General features: G+C 40.2%; 1 protein-coding gene across 3 annotated transcripts in view; it reads left to right on the forward strand.

The window, feature by feature from the left end:
- Positions 1–17,278, forward strand: part of Ube3d (ubiquitin protein ligase E3D) — a 161,066-nt gene extending 143,788 nt beyond the window's left edge. For 2 of the 3 annotated variants that reach the window (XR_009225901.1, XM_046432132.2), the window contains one exon: positions 16,700–17,278. Coding sequence is in view for 2 of the 3 variants with exons in the window: in XM_046432132.2 (XP_046288088.1) it covers positions 16,700–16,720 (21 nt within the window). In the remaining variant the exon portion in view is untranslated. Of the gene's footprint in view, positions 1–1,387; positions 4,510–16,699 lie in introns of those variants that run through there. The other variant, XM_058575920.1, reaches the window with a different exon arrangement.
- Positions 17,279–17,759: the final 481 nt, after the last annotated feature.

The raw sequence follows: 17,759 nt of genomic DNA on the forward strand, positions 1-17,759 counted from the left end.
CAAGTCTTTACTCATTTTTACTCCAGGGCAATGTAGCTCAGTGGCTCAGCATCCCTCCTTTCAATCCCTAGAATCCAAAAAAAAGTGCTAGGGATGTGGCTCAGTGGTAAGGTATTTGCCTAGCATGCATGAGGCCCTATGTTCCATCCCCAGCATGGGGAGAAAAAAGAAAGAAAGAAAAGGGGACAATAAGAAAGTCAAAAAATGTGCTTAGTGGATTATTTAAAGTAAGTGCTTCATATACAACCTAGGATTGCAGGTGCTATTGTGAGTAGCCTAAGCATTTAATGGCAGGCTGTCAGCCCAACCCTGTTTAATACAATGGCATTCCCAGGTAGTCACCTGCTTCAGGACACAGTTCAAAATTAACTTACTATACTATTAAGGTAATTCCACAGAGGAAAACTGGAAGGATATCAGGTGATGTATGTTTACTGGAACATCAATGTAAGACTGAACAGAGCCTCTCAATCCTGTGTCCAGTAGTAACTGGATTGATGTAAACTAGACAAGATTGTTTGGCAAGTAATACAGCATTGTTTTTAGTTGAAATTTTTATTGAGAGAATTTTGTAAAGTCACATGTAGTATGTATGTGTTTGTGTATCCACCATCACAGGTTAGACATTGAACAATTCCATCAACATGAGGATCTCTCCTGTTATCCTCTGTAAGCATACCTTCTCTCCCTTCCCCAACATCCCAGGTCCTGGCAATCACTACTCTTTTCTCTCTTTGTAAAATTCTGTCATTTCAAAATGTTCTGTAAATGCAGTTATACAGTATATAACCTTTAGAGATTGACTTTTTAAACTCAGCATAATTCACTAGAGAATCTTACAAGTGTTGGTATGTATCAACGATTTGCTGCTTTTTATTGCTGACTATTAGTATTCCATGTATGGATCTGCCATTGTGCTTAAACATTCACCTGAACTGATTTCAGATTTTGACTATTAAAATGTTCTGGTTTCCATAAACTTTCATGTACAGGTTTTTATGTGAATGTAAGTTTCTGTTTTTCTGGGGCAAATTCCAAGGCTGCAATTTTTGGGTCATATAGTAATTTCATGTTAAATTTTAAAGGAAACTTTTTTCAGAATGGCTATTCCATGTTATATCTCCCCCAACAATGTATAAAATATTTGGTTTCTTTGCCAGTTTTTTTGTCATGTGAAGCCTTATTTTGAATTCAAATTTGTGACAGTCTTCTTCATTTGAATTAACCAAATGATTTTGCTAAAGAGACCCATGTGGAGTGACTAGATTTAGAAAGAAAACGCCCATCAGGACCCATTAGAAGCTGTCTTTTCCCTGCTCCCAACACACAAAAACTTTGTTTATTTAATTCTTCTCCTATCACCTTTCTTTTCCTTTTTCATTTCTAGCTTCCACGAATGAGAGAAAACATACAACCCCCTTCACTTATAAACTCACTGTATATGGTATATCAAATTAAAAAGTTGCACATCAGAGGAAGCAATCAACAGAGTAAAGAGACAACCTACGGAACAGGAGAAAATATATCCCCACTATTCATCTGACAAAGAGTTAATATCTGGAATATTTAAAGAACTCAAAAAATTTAACAATAAAGAAATCCAAGTAAAAAAATGGGCAAATGACCTGAGTAGGTACTTCTCAATAGAAGAAATACAAATAAAACAAATTTACAAAAAAATGTTCAATGTTATTGACAGGGAAATGCAGATCAAAACTACAGTAAGGTACTGCCTCACCCAAGTAAGAATGGCTGTTCTAAAATAATAATAATAATAATAATAATAATAATAATAATAATAATAATAATAAATGCTGTCAAGGATGTGGAGCAAAAGGAATTCTTATTCATTATTGGTAGGGATGCAAATTAGTATAGCCACTATAGAGAATAGTATGGGGGTTCCTTAAGAAACTAAAAACAGATCTACCATATGATCAAATGGTAGATTTGATCTCTCTTCCTGGTATCTATCTAAAGGAATTGAAATCAGCATAACAAAGAGATAACCAAAGGTCTGTTTTTATTTTGGCACTATTCACAATAGCTAGGGTATGGAATCTGCCTAGGTGCCCATTATGTTAAATAAAATAAGCTGGACATAGAAAGACAAGTGCCACATGTTCTCTCTCGTATTTGGAAGCTTTAAAAAGTCCACCTGAAAGTAGAATAGTGATTACTAAGGACTGGGAAAGGGGAAGAGTAGGCCAAGGGTGGTTGGATTTGATCAGTGAATGCCATATGCACATATGGAAACATTACTCTGAACTCTATTAGTATATACCATTATTACATGTTTTTTTTTTTTTTTTTTTTAAAGAAATGGGTCTGGGCTTAATTTGATTCTTCCTCTCATATTTGACAATTTTATTGTCTTCTAGAGGGGGAGGAAATGTAGTTTTTTAATTTTATTTTTTAAAAAAGGTTCTTTTGACACTCAAACCAGTGCCTTTAGTTTATACTGGTCTAGAATGCAACTCAGTTTGTTGAAGTAAAGAGAGGACCTGTGAACCCTCTTCCAATTAGCTGAATCATGTAAGTCAGATGATTTGCTCAGCATCAATGGCTCTCAAACTGTAGGGAGCAGCAGAATTACCTGGAGGGTTTATTAAAACACCATTTACTGTGCCCCTTCCCAGAGTTTCTGATTCAGTCGGTCTGGAGTGGGGAAGGATAACTCACCGTTCTAAAAAGTTCCCAAGTGCTGCCAATGTTGCTGGTCCAGAGACAACATGTTGAGAACCACTGGGCTAGACTATGCTAATGTCTCAATATCTAATATCCCCCCTCCCCAAACCCTCAAATTTGCTTTCCGATGAAAAAAATCATGTGTTTGTCCCTCCCCAACTCAATAAATACTGCTACATAGTGAAATATAGCAAAGCCATTAAAATTATTCTAAAAAATATTATTGTCACATGAAAATCATCACCATGTTTTATAAAGTTACATATATAGAAATGTCCAGGTATACATAGAAAATAAAAACCTAGAAAGATATCCAAAATGTTAACAGTAGTTATCCCTGAGCAATGAAGCTCCCAAAGTTGTATTTTCCTTTGTGTGTGTGTTTTTTTGTATGTTCTAACTTGTTTATAATTTATACAATCATAATCAGTTATTAAAACAGACATTATAGTAGGTAATGTAAGCCTTAATTTTTCCAAGCCTAACAATTGCGGTAAAGACCTTGTTGAATATCCACAACAGAAGTAAAGTTGTTTTATGAGATAAAATCATCCAAGGCAAGTTTTAAAAGTAGCTATGACTTTCTTCAGTCCTTTCCCTAAAAAGTGTGGTGGATCACCTGGTCCATTCTTTCTACTTCACAGAGTTCTGTACTTGGGCACCCAGGTAGTCTTGACCTCAGAGCCCCTCGTTAGCATCTCATTACTGATTACATAATATTTTCATGGAATTTTCTCACTTTTGACCACAGGGATCTTCAACCACAATCTCACAAATTATTCTCTACTTTATCCTTGATACAATGGGTCAGAAAGTGTTTTATCTGGATGAACTTTCTTCTTTGGCTGGATCTCTTTTAAAAGAATTTATATTTTTAGCTAAATTAGGAATTTATTATCACTGAAATAAACCTGTTTAAATGTCAGAAAGCAGTCATCTGCTATAGAAAATTATTTTGTTCCCAGTAGGAAGGTTCATGTACCCTCCTGGGATTTCCAATTTTGCTGATATCCTAAGTATATCTGTTTCTTCAACACTTAACATGGCTTCCTTTAAAAATGATATATTAAAATAGTTTTGCTGCTGAAGTCTCCTTTCCTCAAAAAATGGAAGATATTCAAATAAATTTATTCTATAGACCTCCAGTAATTCTGTTTCTGACTAAACTTGTTTGGGGAGGGGGCATGTCACCAGTAGGTAGCACAGTGATAATTTTCAAAACATCTCTCTAGTCCAGAGCTACAGTGGTACCACTGTTCTCATTTGCCAAGTTTGCACTTTGATAATCCACAGAAAGGAGGAAGAAAAAGAGCTTTTAAGGGGATGTGGCTCAGTGGTCAAGTGTCCCTGAATTCAATCCCTGGCACCCCCCCAAAAAACAACAAAAGCACCTTTTAAATTTATGGGTGATAATATCATAGTTTATTTGTTGAGGGGGTACTGCTTTATATCATGCATTTCTCCACCCACCATATTAGTACAGTTATTTCCTGACAAATATGTTTTGTGCTTGAGGCAGTATATTTTTATGTAATACCTGAAGACTTGCCATATAAATGTTTGCTCCATGGGTTGCCAAGGTTAGCAGTGTTTCTCATATTGGAAGTGTCACTGCTGGGTTTCAATCTGGGTGTCCACTGAGGAACATGGCTCGGCTTAGCTTAACTGTTTCCCAAGTAGATGAGAATCAACAGCCTGTTAAGTTATAGGTACATTATCATAGTGTGTCCATGACTTATAAAAATTCCCACTTGAATCAAAGTGTGAAATATGATATATCAAGAACTATGTAATGTTTTGAACAACCAACAATAAAAAAATTAAAAAAAAAATTAAAAAAAAATTCAAAATGATGGTTTCACTTGCAAACCTCCGTCTCCCTTTTTCCTTGCTTTTTAAAAGTTCTTACAGAACTTGGGCAGAATCTATGGGTTTGGAAGGCTGCACTTATGTTCCTTATTCTACTGTTTTGGCCCCTGGTTAAGTACACATATATTTGTTGCCAGTTTAAAGGGACTGGGTCTTATTCCTCATTGGGCTGCTTGTCACATTTTTGGTCTTTTGTTCTGTCCTTCCTGTTTGCCTGTGATTCCTTTATCAAGCCAGTATCTTTCCATGGGAATAAGTATGTGCCAAGCTCTGCTCCAGGCCAGGTTTTATTGTGCTCCCCCCCCCCAGAATTCATAATTAAAATAATAATTTCCTCCTTCAGGGTACTACTTCAGAAGTCTCTCTTCCTTTCATAACTCAAGATGTTTCTTTCTCCTGGCAGCTGTTAGGCATCCATCTCAAATTTATCCCACCTAACTAGAATCATCTCATTACTTGACCAGCTCCCCTATTCCTATGTTAGCATCAGGAGGGAGACCCTTCTCCTCAGTGTGGTCCCTGACTGGGACATGGAAGGTACCTAACCACTAGTGAGTGAAGCCAGCCTGCCCACTCTGAGAGAGGAATACTTATGCTATTTATCCAATGCAGAATGTTGGATCCAGGTACCATCAACACTGGCCTGCTCAATGCTGAATTACTGACTTAGTAAAAACTACTTAATTTCAATATTATTTTTAGGGTCAAAATATATTTGATAAATGCTATAAAGTCAGGTATTTTATGATTTTTGTATTTACATTTATATTATATATTTTATTTTGTGAATGATGCTTGTATCGTAAAAACTGGATATTACAATAAAATGTATATTTTACCATATAAAGCATAGAATGTAAGCTCTCCTTTTCTATGTAATAAAGGCAGTCCATTTCAGAACACAACTTAGAACATGAGCTGTATCTAGGAAAAAACACAAATTAAAATGAAAAGTAAGGGCAACCTGCTTTTAGACAACCCCTTCGCCTCGTCATCGAGACAGCTTTGCAGCGGGGGGTTGCAAGGAGAAGATACACTGACTTAACCTTGAGTGATGGGAGTTTACTGTGGAAGGAAGGCTGACCGGAATCTCCACCACTCAGCCACGTGTCTCTGAAAAGCCTTCCGGAAAGGCCACTGGGCCAGGCCTCACGAAAACTGGATTGAAGTTCAGGAACTAGAAGGTCATTCAGGATACGGCTCTGGGACTGGGTTATCTCGCTGCCCCCTCAGTGGCAGGCATCTGCTGGCCCTACTAACAGGCTTAACCACCAAGACAACAATCACGAAAGCATTGGGGAGAAGAAGGAGGAGGAGGAATAAGAAGAGGAGAACACAAGAGGAGAAGGTGGAAGAGGAAAGAGAGAGGATTTGCATGGGGAATCAAGATGCCTATGTCCTGATTCTTTTGAAGAGCATCTAGAAGATGGCGGCGAGGGGAGTGCATTGCCCCCGTGTGCTGCTTCACTGTGTGGGAGTATGACAAGTCAGGACGGCTAAAGGATATCTTGTTAGGAATTTCCAGCAATAGTGGGGTGCTCCGGAACCTGGAGGAAGGATTTCCATCGCACGAGGATCGGCTACGGGGACTCAAACGCGAGAGGTTTGTCGCACGGAGGGTAACACTGCTTATTCAGCAAATCGCCCCGCGGCTAGAGTCTGCAGCGCGCGCTGGGAAACGAGGAGATAGCGACGCAGGGATACAGCGCTGCAGTTTCTGCCAGCCGTGCAAGCACCGTACTCAGGGCTGAATTCTGGGTTCGAGACGGGGGAAGGAAGCGGTCCATCTCGGTTCTCCACACCAGTCAGACCACAGAGGAGGCCAGCAGCCACCATGTTGGAAAGCTGACGTCACCATCCCTGTTTTCGACTGACCGCAGCTCATTCAGCCATAGAACAGGTAATTTCAGGCTGCCATTCGCCTGCTGCTTGCAGACAGATTGCTAGGGTTCAGTGCCTGGGTGCTTCTTAGAACCTGATCTTATCGGAGCGAACACCGAGCGCGGGGCGGCTGAGTTCCAGCTCCCGGAACCGCCCTGGCCCAGGGCTGCGGAGCCTGCGGAGGCTGCTTCTTGGACCCTGCTCCTATCAGAGCATACACCAAGCACTAAGCGGCCGAATTCCGGCTCCCGGAACTGAGCCCGCGGGGACTGCTTCTTGGAGCCTACTCTTATAGGAGCTTACACCGAGCACGGAGCGGCCGAGTTCTGGCTCCCGGAACTTCCCTGGACCGGGGCTAGGAGCCCGCGGAAACTGCTTCTCGGTCCGGGTCCTGCTGAGGGCCGGTCAGGACTCACCCGTTGCTTTGGTTGCCCGGCAAGGGAAACAAAATGCTGCCATTCGCATAGGATACCAACATGGCAGAGATCTGATGTCATCAGAAAGCGGCGGAGGAGAGAACTTCATCAATACCAGCGGCGACATAAACAGTTGGTCTCCTGGTAAGGGGGGTGAGGCAGAGACACCCGAGTCTCCTCAATTTGTCGTCGAGCCAGAGGGGAGGAGCCGGGCCGCCGCCAGCGCCCGGAGCAGGCCCAGCGGCTCGCCAGTGTGGTGACCGCGTGACCCCAATTGGAGAGGGGGCGGAGCGGAGCCGCCACCCGCACCCGCAAGGTGGGCAGACCCGCGACCCAGTGGTACATGGGCGTGGTAGGAGGGGCAGGGCAGAGCCGCCGTTCGCGCTTGCAAGGTAAACAGACCTGTGACACCCTGGCGGGTCAGGCCCAGTGGCCTGCCAGTGTGGTACACACGTCACCCCAACTGGAGTAGGGGCAGAGCAGATCCTTCTCCCACGCCCGGATCAGGCCCTGCCGGTGTGGTGGTCACGTGACCCCAATTGGAGTGGGGGCGGAGTAGAACCGCCACCCGTGCCCGCAGGGTGAGCAGACCTGTGACCAACCTGCAGATCAGGCCCAGGGGTCCGCAGACGTGGTAGGAGGGGCAGGGCAGATCCGCCGCCCGCGCCTCCAAGGTAGGCAGACCTGCAACAGACTGACGGATCAGGCCCAGGAGCCTGCCGGCGTGGTACACACACCACCCTAATTGGAGTAGGGGCAGAGCAGAGTCGCCGCCCGTGCCAGGAACAGGCCCAGCGTCCTGCAGGTGGGGTAGTCACGACACCCCAATTGGAGTAGGGGCAGAGCAGAGCCTCCACCTGTGCCCGAAAGGTGGGCAGATCTGCGACCGACCAGCGGGACAGGCCCAGTGGCCTGCCAGTACGACAGACACGTCACCCCATTTAGAGTAGGGGTAGAGTAGAGCCGCCGCCCGCGCCTGCAGGGTAGGCAAACCTGCAACCGACCGGCGGATCAGGTCCGGTGGCCTGCCGGCGTGGTACACTCGTCACCCCAATTGGAGTAGGGGCAGAACAGAGCCGCCGCCAGCGCCCAGAACAGGCCCAGTGACCTGCCGGCGTGGTAGCCACGACACCCCAATTGGAATAAGGAGAGAGCAGAGCCGCCGCCCGCGCCTGCAGGAAAGATACGCAAGCAGTATGAAAAGACAAGGAAAGAAAGGACCACAAGCAATGCAGGTCAACGCAACTTTAGAAGAGGTAACAGCTGCAGCAGATGGAATGTCAGATAAAGAATTCAGGATATACATGCTCCAGATGATCTGAAGTATCAAGGAAGACATTAAACAGCAAAATCAGAAAATGAAAGATCACTTCGACAATGAATTACGCAAACAAATCCAGGAAGCAAAGGATCAACTATACAGGGAGATAGACGTTATAAAAAACAAACAAACAGAAATCCTAGAAATGCAGGAAGCAATAAACCAACTTTAAAACTCAATGGAGAATACTACCAGCAGAGTAGAACACTTAGAAGATAGAACATCAGACAATGAAGACAAAGTATTTCAACTGGAAAAGAACATAGACAGCTCAGCAAGACTGTTAAGAAACCATGAGCAGAACATCCAAGAAATATGGGATAACATTAAGAGACCAAACTTAAGAGTCATTGGGATACAGGAAGGTACAGAGCTCCAAACCAAAGGAATGAGCAGTCTATTCAATGAAATAATACGAGAAAACTTCCCAGACTTGAAGAATGAGACAGAATCCCAAATCCTAGAAGCCTACAGGACGCCGAATGTGCAAAATCATAAGAGATCCACACCTAGACACATTATAATGAAGATGCCCAACATACAGAATAAGGAGAGAATTTTAAAAGCTACAAGAGAAAGGAAGCAGATTACATTTAGGGGTAAGCCAATCAGGATAACAGCTGATCTTTCAACACAGACTCTGAAAGCTAGAAGATCCTGGAATAACATATTTCAAACACTGAAAGAAAATGGGTTCCAACCAAGAATTGTGTATCCAGCGAAATTAAGCTTCAGGATGGAAGATGAAATTAAAACCTTCCACGATAAACAAAAGTTTAAAGAATTCGCAGCTAGAAAACCATCTCTTCAAAACATCCTCGCCAAAGCATTACAGGAAGAGGAAATGGAAAATAACAATGAAAACCAACAGTGGGAGGTAGGACAGTAAAGGGGGGGAAAATAATCAAAGAGGAAAACAAACCATGTTTAGTAACAGAAATAAACAAATATGGCCGGAAGAACAACACATATCTCAATAATAACCCTAAATGTTAATGGCTTAAACTCACCAATTAAGAGACACAGGCTAGTAGAATGGATCACAAAACAAGACCCAACAATATGCTGCCTACAGGAGACGCATTTGATAGGAAAAGACATACATAGGCTCAAGGTGAAAGGTTGGGAAAAATCATATCACTCATATGGACTTCGGAAACAAGCAGGAGTGTCCATACTCATATCAAATAAAATAGATTTCAAGCCAAAGTTAATCAAAAGGGATAAAGAGGGACACTACATACTGCTTAAGGGAACCATACACCAACAAGACATAACAATCATAAATATTTATGCCCCAAACAATGGTGCAGCTATGTTCGTCAAACAAACTCTTCTCAAGTTCAAGAGTCTAATAGACCACCACACCATAATCATGGGAGACTTCAACACACCTCTCTCGCCACTGGACAGATCTTCCAAACAAAAGTTGAATAAGGAAACTCTAGAACTCAATAACACAATTAATAACCTAGACTTAATTGACATACATAGAATATACCACCCAACATCAAGCAGTTACACTTTTTTCTCAGCAGCACATGGATCCTTCTCAAAAATAGATCATATATTATGTCACAGGGCAACTCTTAGACAATATAAAGGAGTAGAGATAATACCATGCATCTTATCTGATCATAATGGAATGAAACTGAAAATCAACGATAAAAGAAGGAAGGAAAAAGCATACATCACTTGGAGAATGAACAATAGGTTACTGAATGATCAATGGGTTATAGAAGACATCAAGGAGGAAATTAAAAAATTCTTAGAGATAAATGAAAACACAGACACAACATATCGGAATCTATGGGACACATTGAAAGCAGTTCTAAGAGGAAAATTCATTGCTTGGAGTTCATTCCTTAAAAAAAGAAAAAACCAACAAATAAATGATCTCATACTTCATCTCAAAATCCTATAAAAAGAAGAGCAAAACAACAGCAAAAGAAGTAGAAGGCAAGAAATAATTAAAATCAGAGCTGAAATTAATGAAATCGAAACAAAAGAAACAATTGAAAAAATTGACAAAACTAAAAGTTGGTTCTTTGAAAAAATAAACAAAATCGACAGACCCTTAGCGATGCTAGCGAAGAGAAGAAGAGAGAGAACTCAAATTACTAGCATACGGGATGAAAAAGGCAATATCACAACAGACACTTCAGAAATACAGAAGATAATCAAAAACTACTTTGAATCCTTATACTCTAATAAATTAGAAGATAGTGAAGGCATAGATAAATTTCTTAAGTCATATGATCTGCCCAGATTGAGTCAGGAGGATATAGAAAACCTAAACAGACCAATATCAATTGAGGAAATAGAAGAAACCATCAAAAGACTACCAACTAAGAAAAGCCCAGGACCGGATGGGTATACAGCAGAATTTTACAAAACCTTTAAAGAAGAACTAATACCAATACTTTTCAAGCTACTTCAGGAAATAGAAAAGGAGGGAGAACATCACCCTGATACCTAAACCAGACAAAGACACTTCAAAGAAAGAAAACTACAGACCAATATCTCTAATGAACCTAGATGCAAAAATCCTCAATAAAATTCTGGCGAATCGGATACAAAAACATATCAAAAAAATTGTACACCATGATCAAGTAGGATTCATCCCTGGGATGCAAGGCTGGTTCAATATACGGAAATCAATAAATGTTATTCACCACATCAATAGACTTAAAAATAAGAACCATATGATCATCTCGATAGATGCGGAGAAAGCATTTTGACAAAGTACAGCATCCCTTTATGTTCAAAACTCTAGAAAAACTAGGGATAACAGGAACATACCTCAATATTGTAAAAGCAATCTATGCTAAGCCTCAGGCTAGCATCATTCTGAATGGAGAAAAACTGAAGGCATTCCCTCTACAATCTGGAACAAGACAGGGATGCCCTCTCTCTCCACTTCTGTTCAACATAGTTCTCGAAACACTGGCCAGAGCAATTAGACAGACGAAAGAAATTAAAGGCATAAAAATAGGAAAAGAAGAACTTAAATTATCACTATTTGCAGATGATATGATTCTATACCTAGCAGACCCAAAAGGCTCTACAAAGAAACTATTAGAGCTAATAAATGAATTCAGCAAAGTGGCAGGATATAAAATCAACATGCATAAATCAAAGGCATTCCTGTATATCAGCGACAAATCCTCTGAAATGGAAATGAGGACAACCACTCCATTCACAATATCTTCAAAAAAAAATAAAATACTTGGGAATCAACCTAACAAAAGAGGTGAAAGACTTATACAATGAAAACTACAGAACCCTAAAGAGAGAAATAGAAGAAGATCTTAGAAGATGGAAAAATATACCCTGTTCATGGATAGGCAGAACTAACATCATCAAAATGGCGATATTACCAAAAGTTCTCTATAGGTTTAATGCAATGCCAATCAAAATCCCAACAGCATTTCTTGTAGAAATAGAGAAAGCAATCATGAAGTTCATATGGAAAAATAAAAGACCCAGAATAGCAAAAACAATGCTAAGCAGGAAGTGTGAATCAGGCGGTATAGCGATACCAGACTTCAAACTATACTACAGAGCAATAGTAACAAAAACAGCATGGTACTGGTACCAAAACAGGCGGGTGGACCAATGGTACAGAATAGAGGACACAGAAACCAATCCACAAAACTACAACTACCTTATATTTGATAAAGGGGCTAAAAGCATGCAATGGAGGAAGGATAGCATCTTCAACAAATGGTGCTGGGAAAACTGGAAATCCATATGCAACAAAATGAAACTGAATCCCTTTCTCTCGCCATGCACAAAAGTTAACTCAAAATGGATCAAGGAGCTTGATATCAAATCAGAGACGCGCCGTCTGATAGAAGAAAAAGTTGGCTACGATCTACAGTCGGTGAGGTCGGGCTCCAAATTCCTCAATAGGACACCCATAGCACAAAAGTTAATAACTAGAATCAACAAATGGGACTTACTCAAACTAAAAAGTTTTTTTCTCAGCAAAAGAAACAATAAGAGAGGTAAATAGGGAGCCTACATCCTGGGAACAAATCTTTACTCCTCACACTTCAGATAGAGCCCTAATATCCAGAGTATACAAAGAACTCAAAAAATTAGACAATAAGAGAACAAACAACCCAATCAACAAATGGGCCAAGGACCTGAACAGACACTTCTCAGAGGAGGACATACAATCAATCAACAAGTACATGAAAAAATGCTCAACATCTCTAGCTGTCAGAGAAATGCAAATCAAAACCACCCTAAGATACCATCTCACTCCAGTAAGATTGGCAGCCATTATGAAGTCAAACAACAAGTGCTGGCGAGGATGTGGGGAAAAGGGTACACTTGTACATTGCTGGTGGGACTGCAAATTGGTGCAGCCAATTTGGAAAGCAGTATGGAGATTTCTTGGAAAGCTGGGAATGGAGCCACCATTTGACCCAGCTATTCCCCTTCTTGATCTATTCCCTAAAGACCTAAAAAGAGCACGCTACAGGGACACTGCTACATCGATGTTCATAGCAGCACAGTTCACAATAGCAAGACTGTGGAACCAACCTAGATGCACTTCAATAGACGAATAGATAAAAAAAAATGTGGCATTTATACACAATGGAGTATTACTCTGCATTAAAAAATGACAAAATCATAGAATTTACAGGGAAATGGATGGCATTAGAGCAGATTATGCTAAGTGAAGCTAGCCAATCCCTAAAAAACAAATGCCAAATGTCTTCTTTGATATAAGGAGAGTAACTAAGATCAGAGTAGGGACGAAGAGCAGGAGAAGAAGATTAACATTTAACAGGGATGAGAGGTGGGAGGGAAAGGGAGAGAGAAGGGAAATTGCATGGTAATGCAAGGAGACCCTCAGGGTTATACAGTGGAGGGGGTAGAGAGAGAGGAGGGGAGGGGAGGGGAGAGGTGGGGGGGGAGGGTGGAGGATGGGAAAGGCAGCGGAGCACAACAGACACTAGTATGGCAATATGTAAATCAATGGATGTGTAACTGATGTGATTCTGCAATCTGTGTATGGGGTGAAGGTGGGAGTTCATAACCCACTTGAATCAAAGTGTGGAATATGATATGTCAAGAAATGTGTAATGTTTTGAACAACCCACAATAAAAAATTTAAAAAAAAAAGAATTGGAATTCACAAAAAAAATAAAATAAAATAAAATGAAATGAAAAGTAAGGTTGGGAATGAAGTTTAGTGGTAGAATACTTACCTAGCATGCCTAATGCCCTTAGGTTCGGTCCCCAGTACTACAAAAGAAAAATAAAACTCTGCATTAAAGTTAACAATGTGCTTTATTAGGGACATTTCCAGTATTTTATCTGTCGTGTTTAGCATACCCCAAAGCATTACATAGGTTTAAAAAATGCTAATTTTATCCTGTACCATCTGCCTTAATGATATTTCTTTTAATTGATTGAAATTCCAAATCTCTGTTGCAGAATAAGAAGTTAACAATATCACTTTGTTAACTAAGATTAAAGAATTAAAAGTCATTAACGTGTTACACATATGTATTAAAGCATTATAAATAACATTTGGTCAGCAATTGTGTCAGTCCAGCTGTTTGTTGATTTAAGAAGATTGTTTTTAGATGATAAGTCAAAGCAAGGACATTATTTGTAGACATCTTGATTCCCTCTTTCCATTCCAAGTGTCCATCTTCAAGTGGATAGAACTCTGAGAGTCACAGCTTACAGCCATAGGAGACAGTCCCATCTTCCATTGTCTTTAGTAATTATTTATATTTTATTATTATATTCCAGAAATATTACACCAGCAGAGCCTGAAACTACAGCTGTATTCATAGAGTCTGAAGGCTTTAAAGTTTTACTTTGGGGAATAACATTAAAAGATGAAATACAGAGATTTTTCTCAGTGTAGCAGAACAAAATAAAATTATCCCCTCTTAAAATAAATGGTAGTTAGGGGAAGCAATTTTTCCTGTCATGGATAAAAGCTAAGGAACACAAAATCAGCATCTGAAATGTTAATTCACAGTGTTTTAAGTAAAAAGAAACTAGAATGCATTGTACAGTACCTTTTCCCAAGGATGATTGCAGTTTCTTGTTTTTAAGACCTGAAAAAAGCATCATATATTTGGTAGGCTAAACTATAAAAACTAGAGATGATATGAAAACATTAGGTCGAATGTTCAAGTTTTTCTTTTTTGGTGGGGGGTTCCATTTTACATTGCTTAATCAGCTCAGCCTCTCCTGTAGTTGAGTTCAGAGTCCCAGGCATGCCAAAGAAAAGCAAACTTTTGATATTTGAGGCCATATTGAACATTCAAAGTCTCTATGCCTCTAGTTTTGTCGCATTCACCTACAAAGTTACTGTGGCAAAAGCATGAATTTAGAATCAAAATTTTCTTCTAAACTCATCGTTGCCACTTAACAATGGTAAGTTTTGGTAGCCTGTACAAAGCATTTTATTTATAAACTTCTGCTTCCTCATTTGTAATGAAAGTTTCAAAAGCCTGTTTTTACCTAAGTCTAGGGCTGTGCTAAGGATAAAAGGAGTCAAAATAAGCTTAGTGTACTAAGAAGTGTTTTTTCACAAGTTTCAGGTAGGTCCTGTTGTAATTCCCATTTCACAGGTAGGGGAAGGTTGAGAAAAGCTAACAAGTCTAATAAAGATCACATGGCTAATAAATGAGAGATCTGGTTCCAAAAGAAACTACTGTAATTACACTTACTCACCCTTGGCACTACTGACATCTTGGGGCTGGTATTTCTTTGTTGTGGAGACTGTTTTATGCATTTGAGGATGTTTAGTGACGTATCTGCCTCTCCCACTAGTTATCAGCAGTCACCTCCTTCCAGTTGTTCACAGCCAACGGTGTCTCCAGACACTGCCAAATATTCCCTGGTGGGCAGAATCACCCTAAGTTGAGAAAAGCTGGTCTGTATGATTCTAGAGCTAAAGTTCTTAACCAGTTTCATAATGATATTTATTAGTATTATCATTATGCTAAGTAGTTTCTCTTTAGAATACTTGTATGACATAGCAATTTGCAGAATTAAAAAAGAGATAACAACTGATTTTCATCCATCATCTTCCTGTTTCCAAATATAAGCAGAGGCATTGTCTCCTTTGTAAGTTGGCTAGCTTCCTGTCCCCGTAAACAGAATATCACCTGCCAAGGATGCCATCTGCAAAGGGCCCAAAGTCCGACTCAAAGACCTCTGGTCTCCCTTCTAGTTTAATTCTATACTCATTCCCTAATGGGCCACGCTGGTCTGTTTTGAACAGCCCTTAGCCATCTGGCATATTTGTGGACTTCTAGTATCTGTTATCAGCCAAGATGGGAGAAAGAAACACATGGATTTTCGTAACCACAGTCTCATTCGATCTTCACAATAAGCCCCTGAGGTTTGTATTGATTGTCTGTGTTTACATTTTACTTAGGAATCTTAACCTTTTTCTTTGCTTGTTCCTTCAACTTTGGTGTGCTCATTACAAAACTTGATATAGAAACTCAGCGGGAAGTTGATGTGGAAACTCAGCAGGTGCCTTTGTTACCAGCCCTGTATGAATAGTAACATCCTTCTGAATTACTCAACATAAAGCAGATGCCTTCTGCCCTGCATGACTCTTCCTTTTTCCTTCCCCCTTAACATGGATCATTAAATACATGCCTTCTTTTACTGCACTGGGGACTTAGGAACCGATTTTCACTTTCCTGATGCTGTGGATAGGTGTCCCATATTTCTCAAAGAATGGAATGTTTTTACTTCTGTTTCTCACCCTTCCCCACCCTGCAAAATGGCCAACTGCAAGTTTTCCAAGCCTCCCATGCCTTCCCATTGTTATCTCTACATTTGACACTTCCTGATATTAGCACTATTCCCAACTTATTGTCACCTTGCAACTAGAACTTTTTAAACATTTATGATTGACTTCATCAATGTTTGTTTCTGTGTTATTAAAACTATTGGGAAATTAGATGCATTTGACCTGGGACTCATTCATAGTTCGAAAATATTTTGCACATAAGCCTGTATGAATTAAATTTTCTTTTGAACTCTTAAGTTTTAAGATGAATTGCTACTGACAAACACAATAAATATAATTGTATATGATTAAAAGTATCAGCATAACCCGAGAAGAGGCTGATGTAATTAGCAACAATGATGAGGATCTAGAATTGCCTAGGAATCTTTGAGACTCAGAATTTGGCTTATGGAAGGTCCAAAACAGTAGTTTGAACCAATGGGAAAGAGAACTGGATTATTCCATGGCAATATAACTTTAGTGTCAATTAAAACTTTATATATTTTTTTTCATTTAAAGTGTGTGAATCATTCTTAATTACTGTATGGTTCATTTAAAAAAAGACTAATTGGTTCTTGCTATAAAATGCAATGTCTAGCTTGACTGAGTCATTTTTCTTTTGAGATCAGTATGCATCCTTATTGACTAGTCTTTCTAATTCTGCTTTGACATGCATGCAGCCATTTCATCATGTTCTATCAGCAATTAATTGTGGGGTTTCTCTTCCTTTTCCAGGTGGCCTTTTTGAAGATGTAACTGTTGGAACTGAGGCATCCACCCACCCCCACCAACAGACAGACAGCTCCAGGGCAGAGCACACTGAAGGCCAGCAGTCAGCTCTGTGGGCATGGATTACAAAGACAGGAACCAGGGCTGCAGAATGGCAGTACTGCACTAAAGTTTTGAGTTTACTTGTTTACATATATTATCTAAAAGAAGGGCTGACTTTAGATCTCTGAAAACCCAGCACTGTGAAGAAAGTTGTAGTGGCAGGTTGTCAGCAGGGTAAGTACAGAAGTTACATTGCTACTTTCCACAGAGAGGAGCATTCAAGTCTGTGCTGTATCAGCACCACCTGGAAGGATATTAGCTAACAGAGACCCATCTGTCCTATGTGGAATGTGCAAGGAACGCCATTGGTGGAACTCAGTGTAAATTCTAGGAAATAAACTTTAAAGAGCTTCTCAGGTTTGTTTAAAACAGATTTTAAATAACAAAAATACAGAGCTTTTTGTACCTTACTCAGAAAAGATGCTCAGTAAATGTTTGTTGAATGAGTAATTATCCAATTAAAAATTTTCCTGAGTTTGCAAACCTGCATGTGTTCTTTTTGTTCTTTATTTTCTTTACCTCATACTATTGCAAATTAATAATAATAATAATAAAAAGTACTCACTGGCATCCTGGTACAGTTGTTTGTGTACCAGAACAGGAGGTGAGGAAAATATTGAATGAGAATAATGGAGCTGGGTGGAATCATAGAGTTCAGGTCAGCTCTTCATTTTACAGACAAGGATTGAAACTTGCCCAGAATCACACCGATAGGCTCATGGTTGGGCCTGGAGCCAGGTGGATCCACCTCCTATGCCTGTGACCTCCTCCACCTCTCTCTGACATCCTCCATTCCCACTGTGCAGTCAAGACTCATCTTTGTGTTTGCAACTGTCCTTGCTGCTGATCAAGCCTTTTGGCATTAATCCTAACCTACTGACCACCTACCTAATACTTCTTCCCTCAAAGACCCGAGTTGACACCACAGTTTCCCAACTTTCTTAGCACAGGTGTCATGTGGCAT

Source organism: Marmota monax, unplaced genomic scaffold, assembly GCF_021218885.2.
Source record: "Marmota monax isolate L192 unplaced genomic scaffold, Marmota_monax_Labrador192_F-V1.1 WCK01_AAM20220418_F8-fsc00013, whole genome shotgun sequence".
Taxonomy (NCBI): Eukaryota; Metazoa; Chordata; class Mammalia; order Rodentia; family Sciuridae; genus Marmota; species Marmota monax.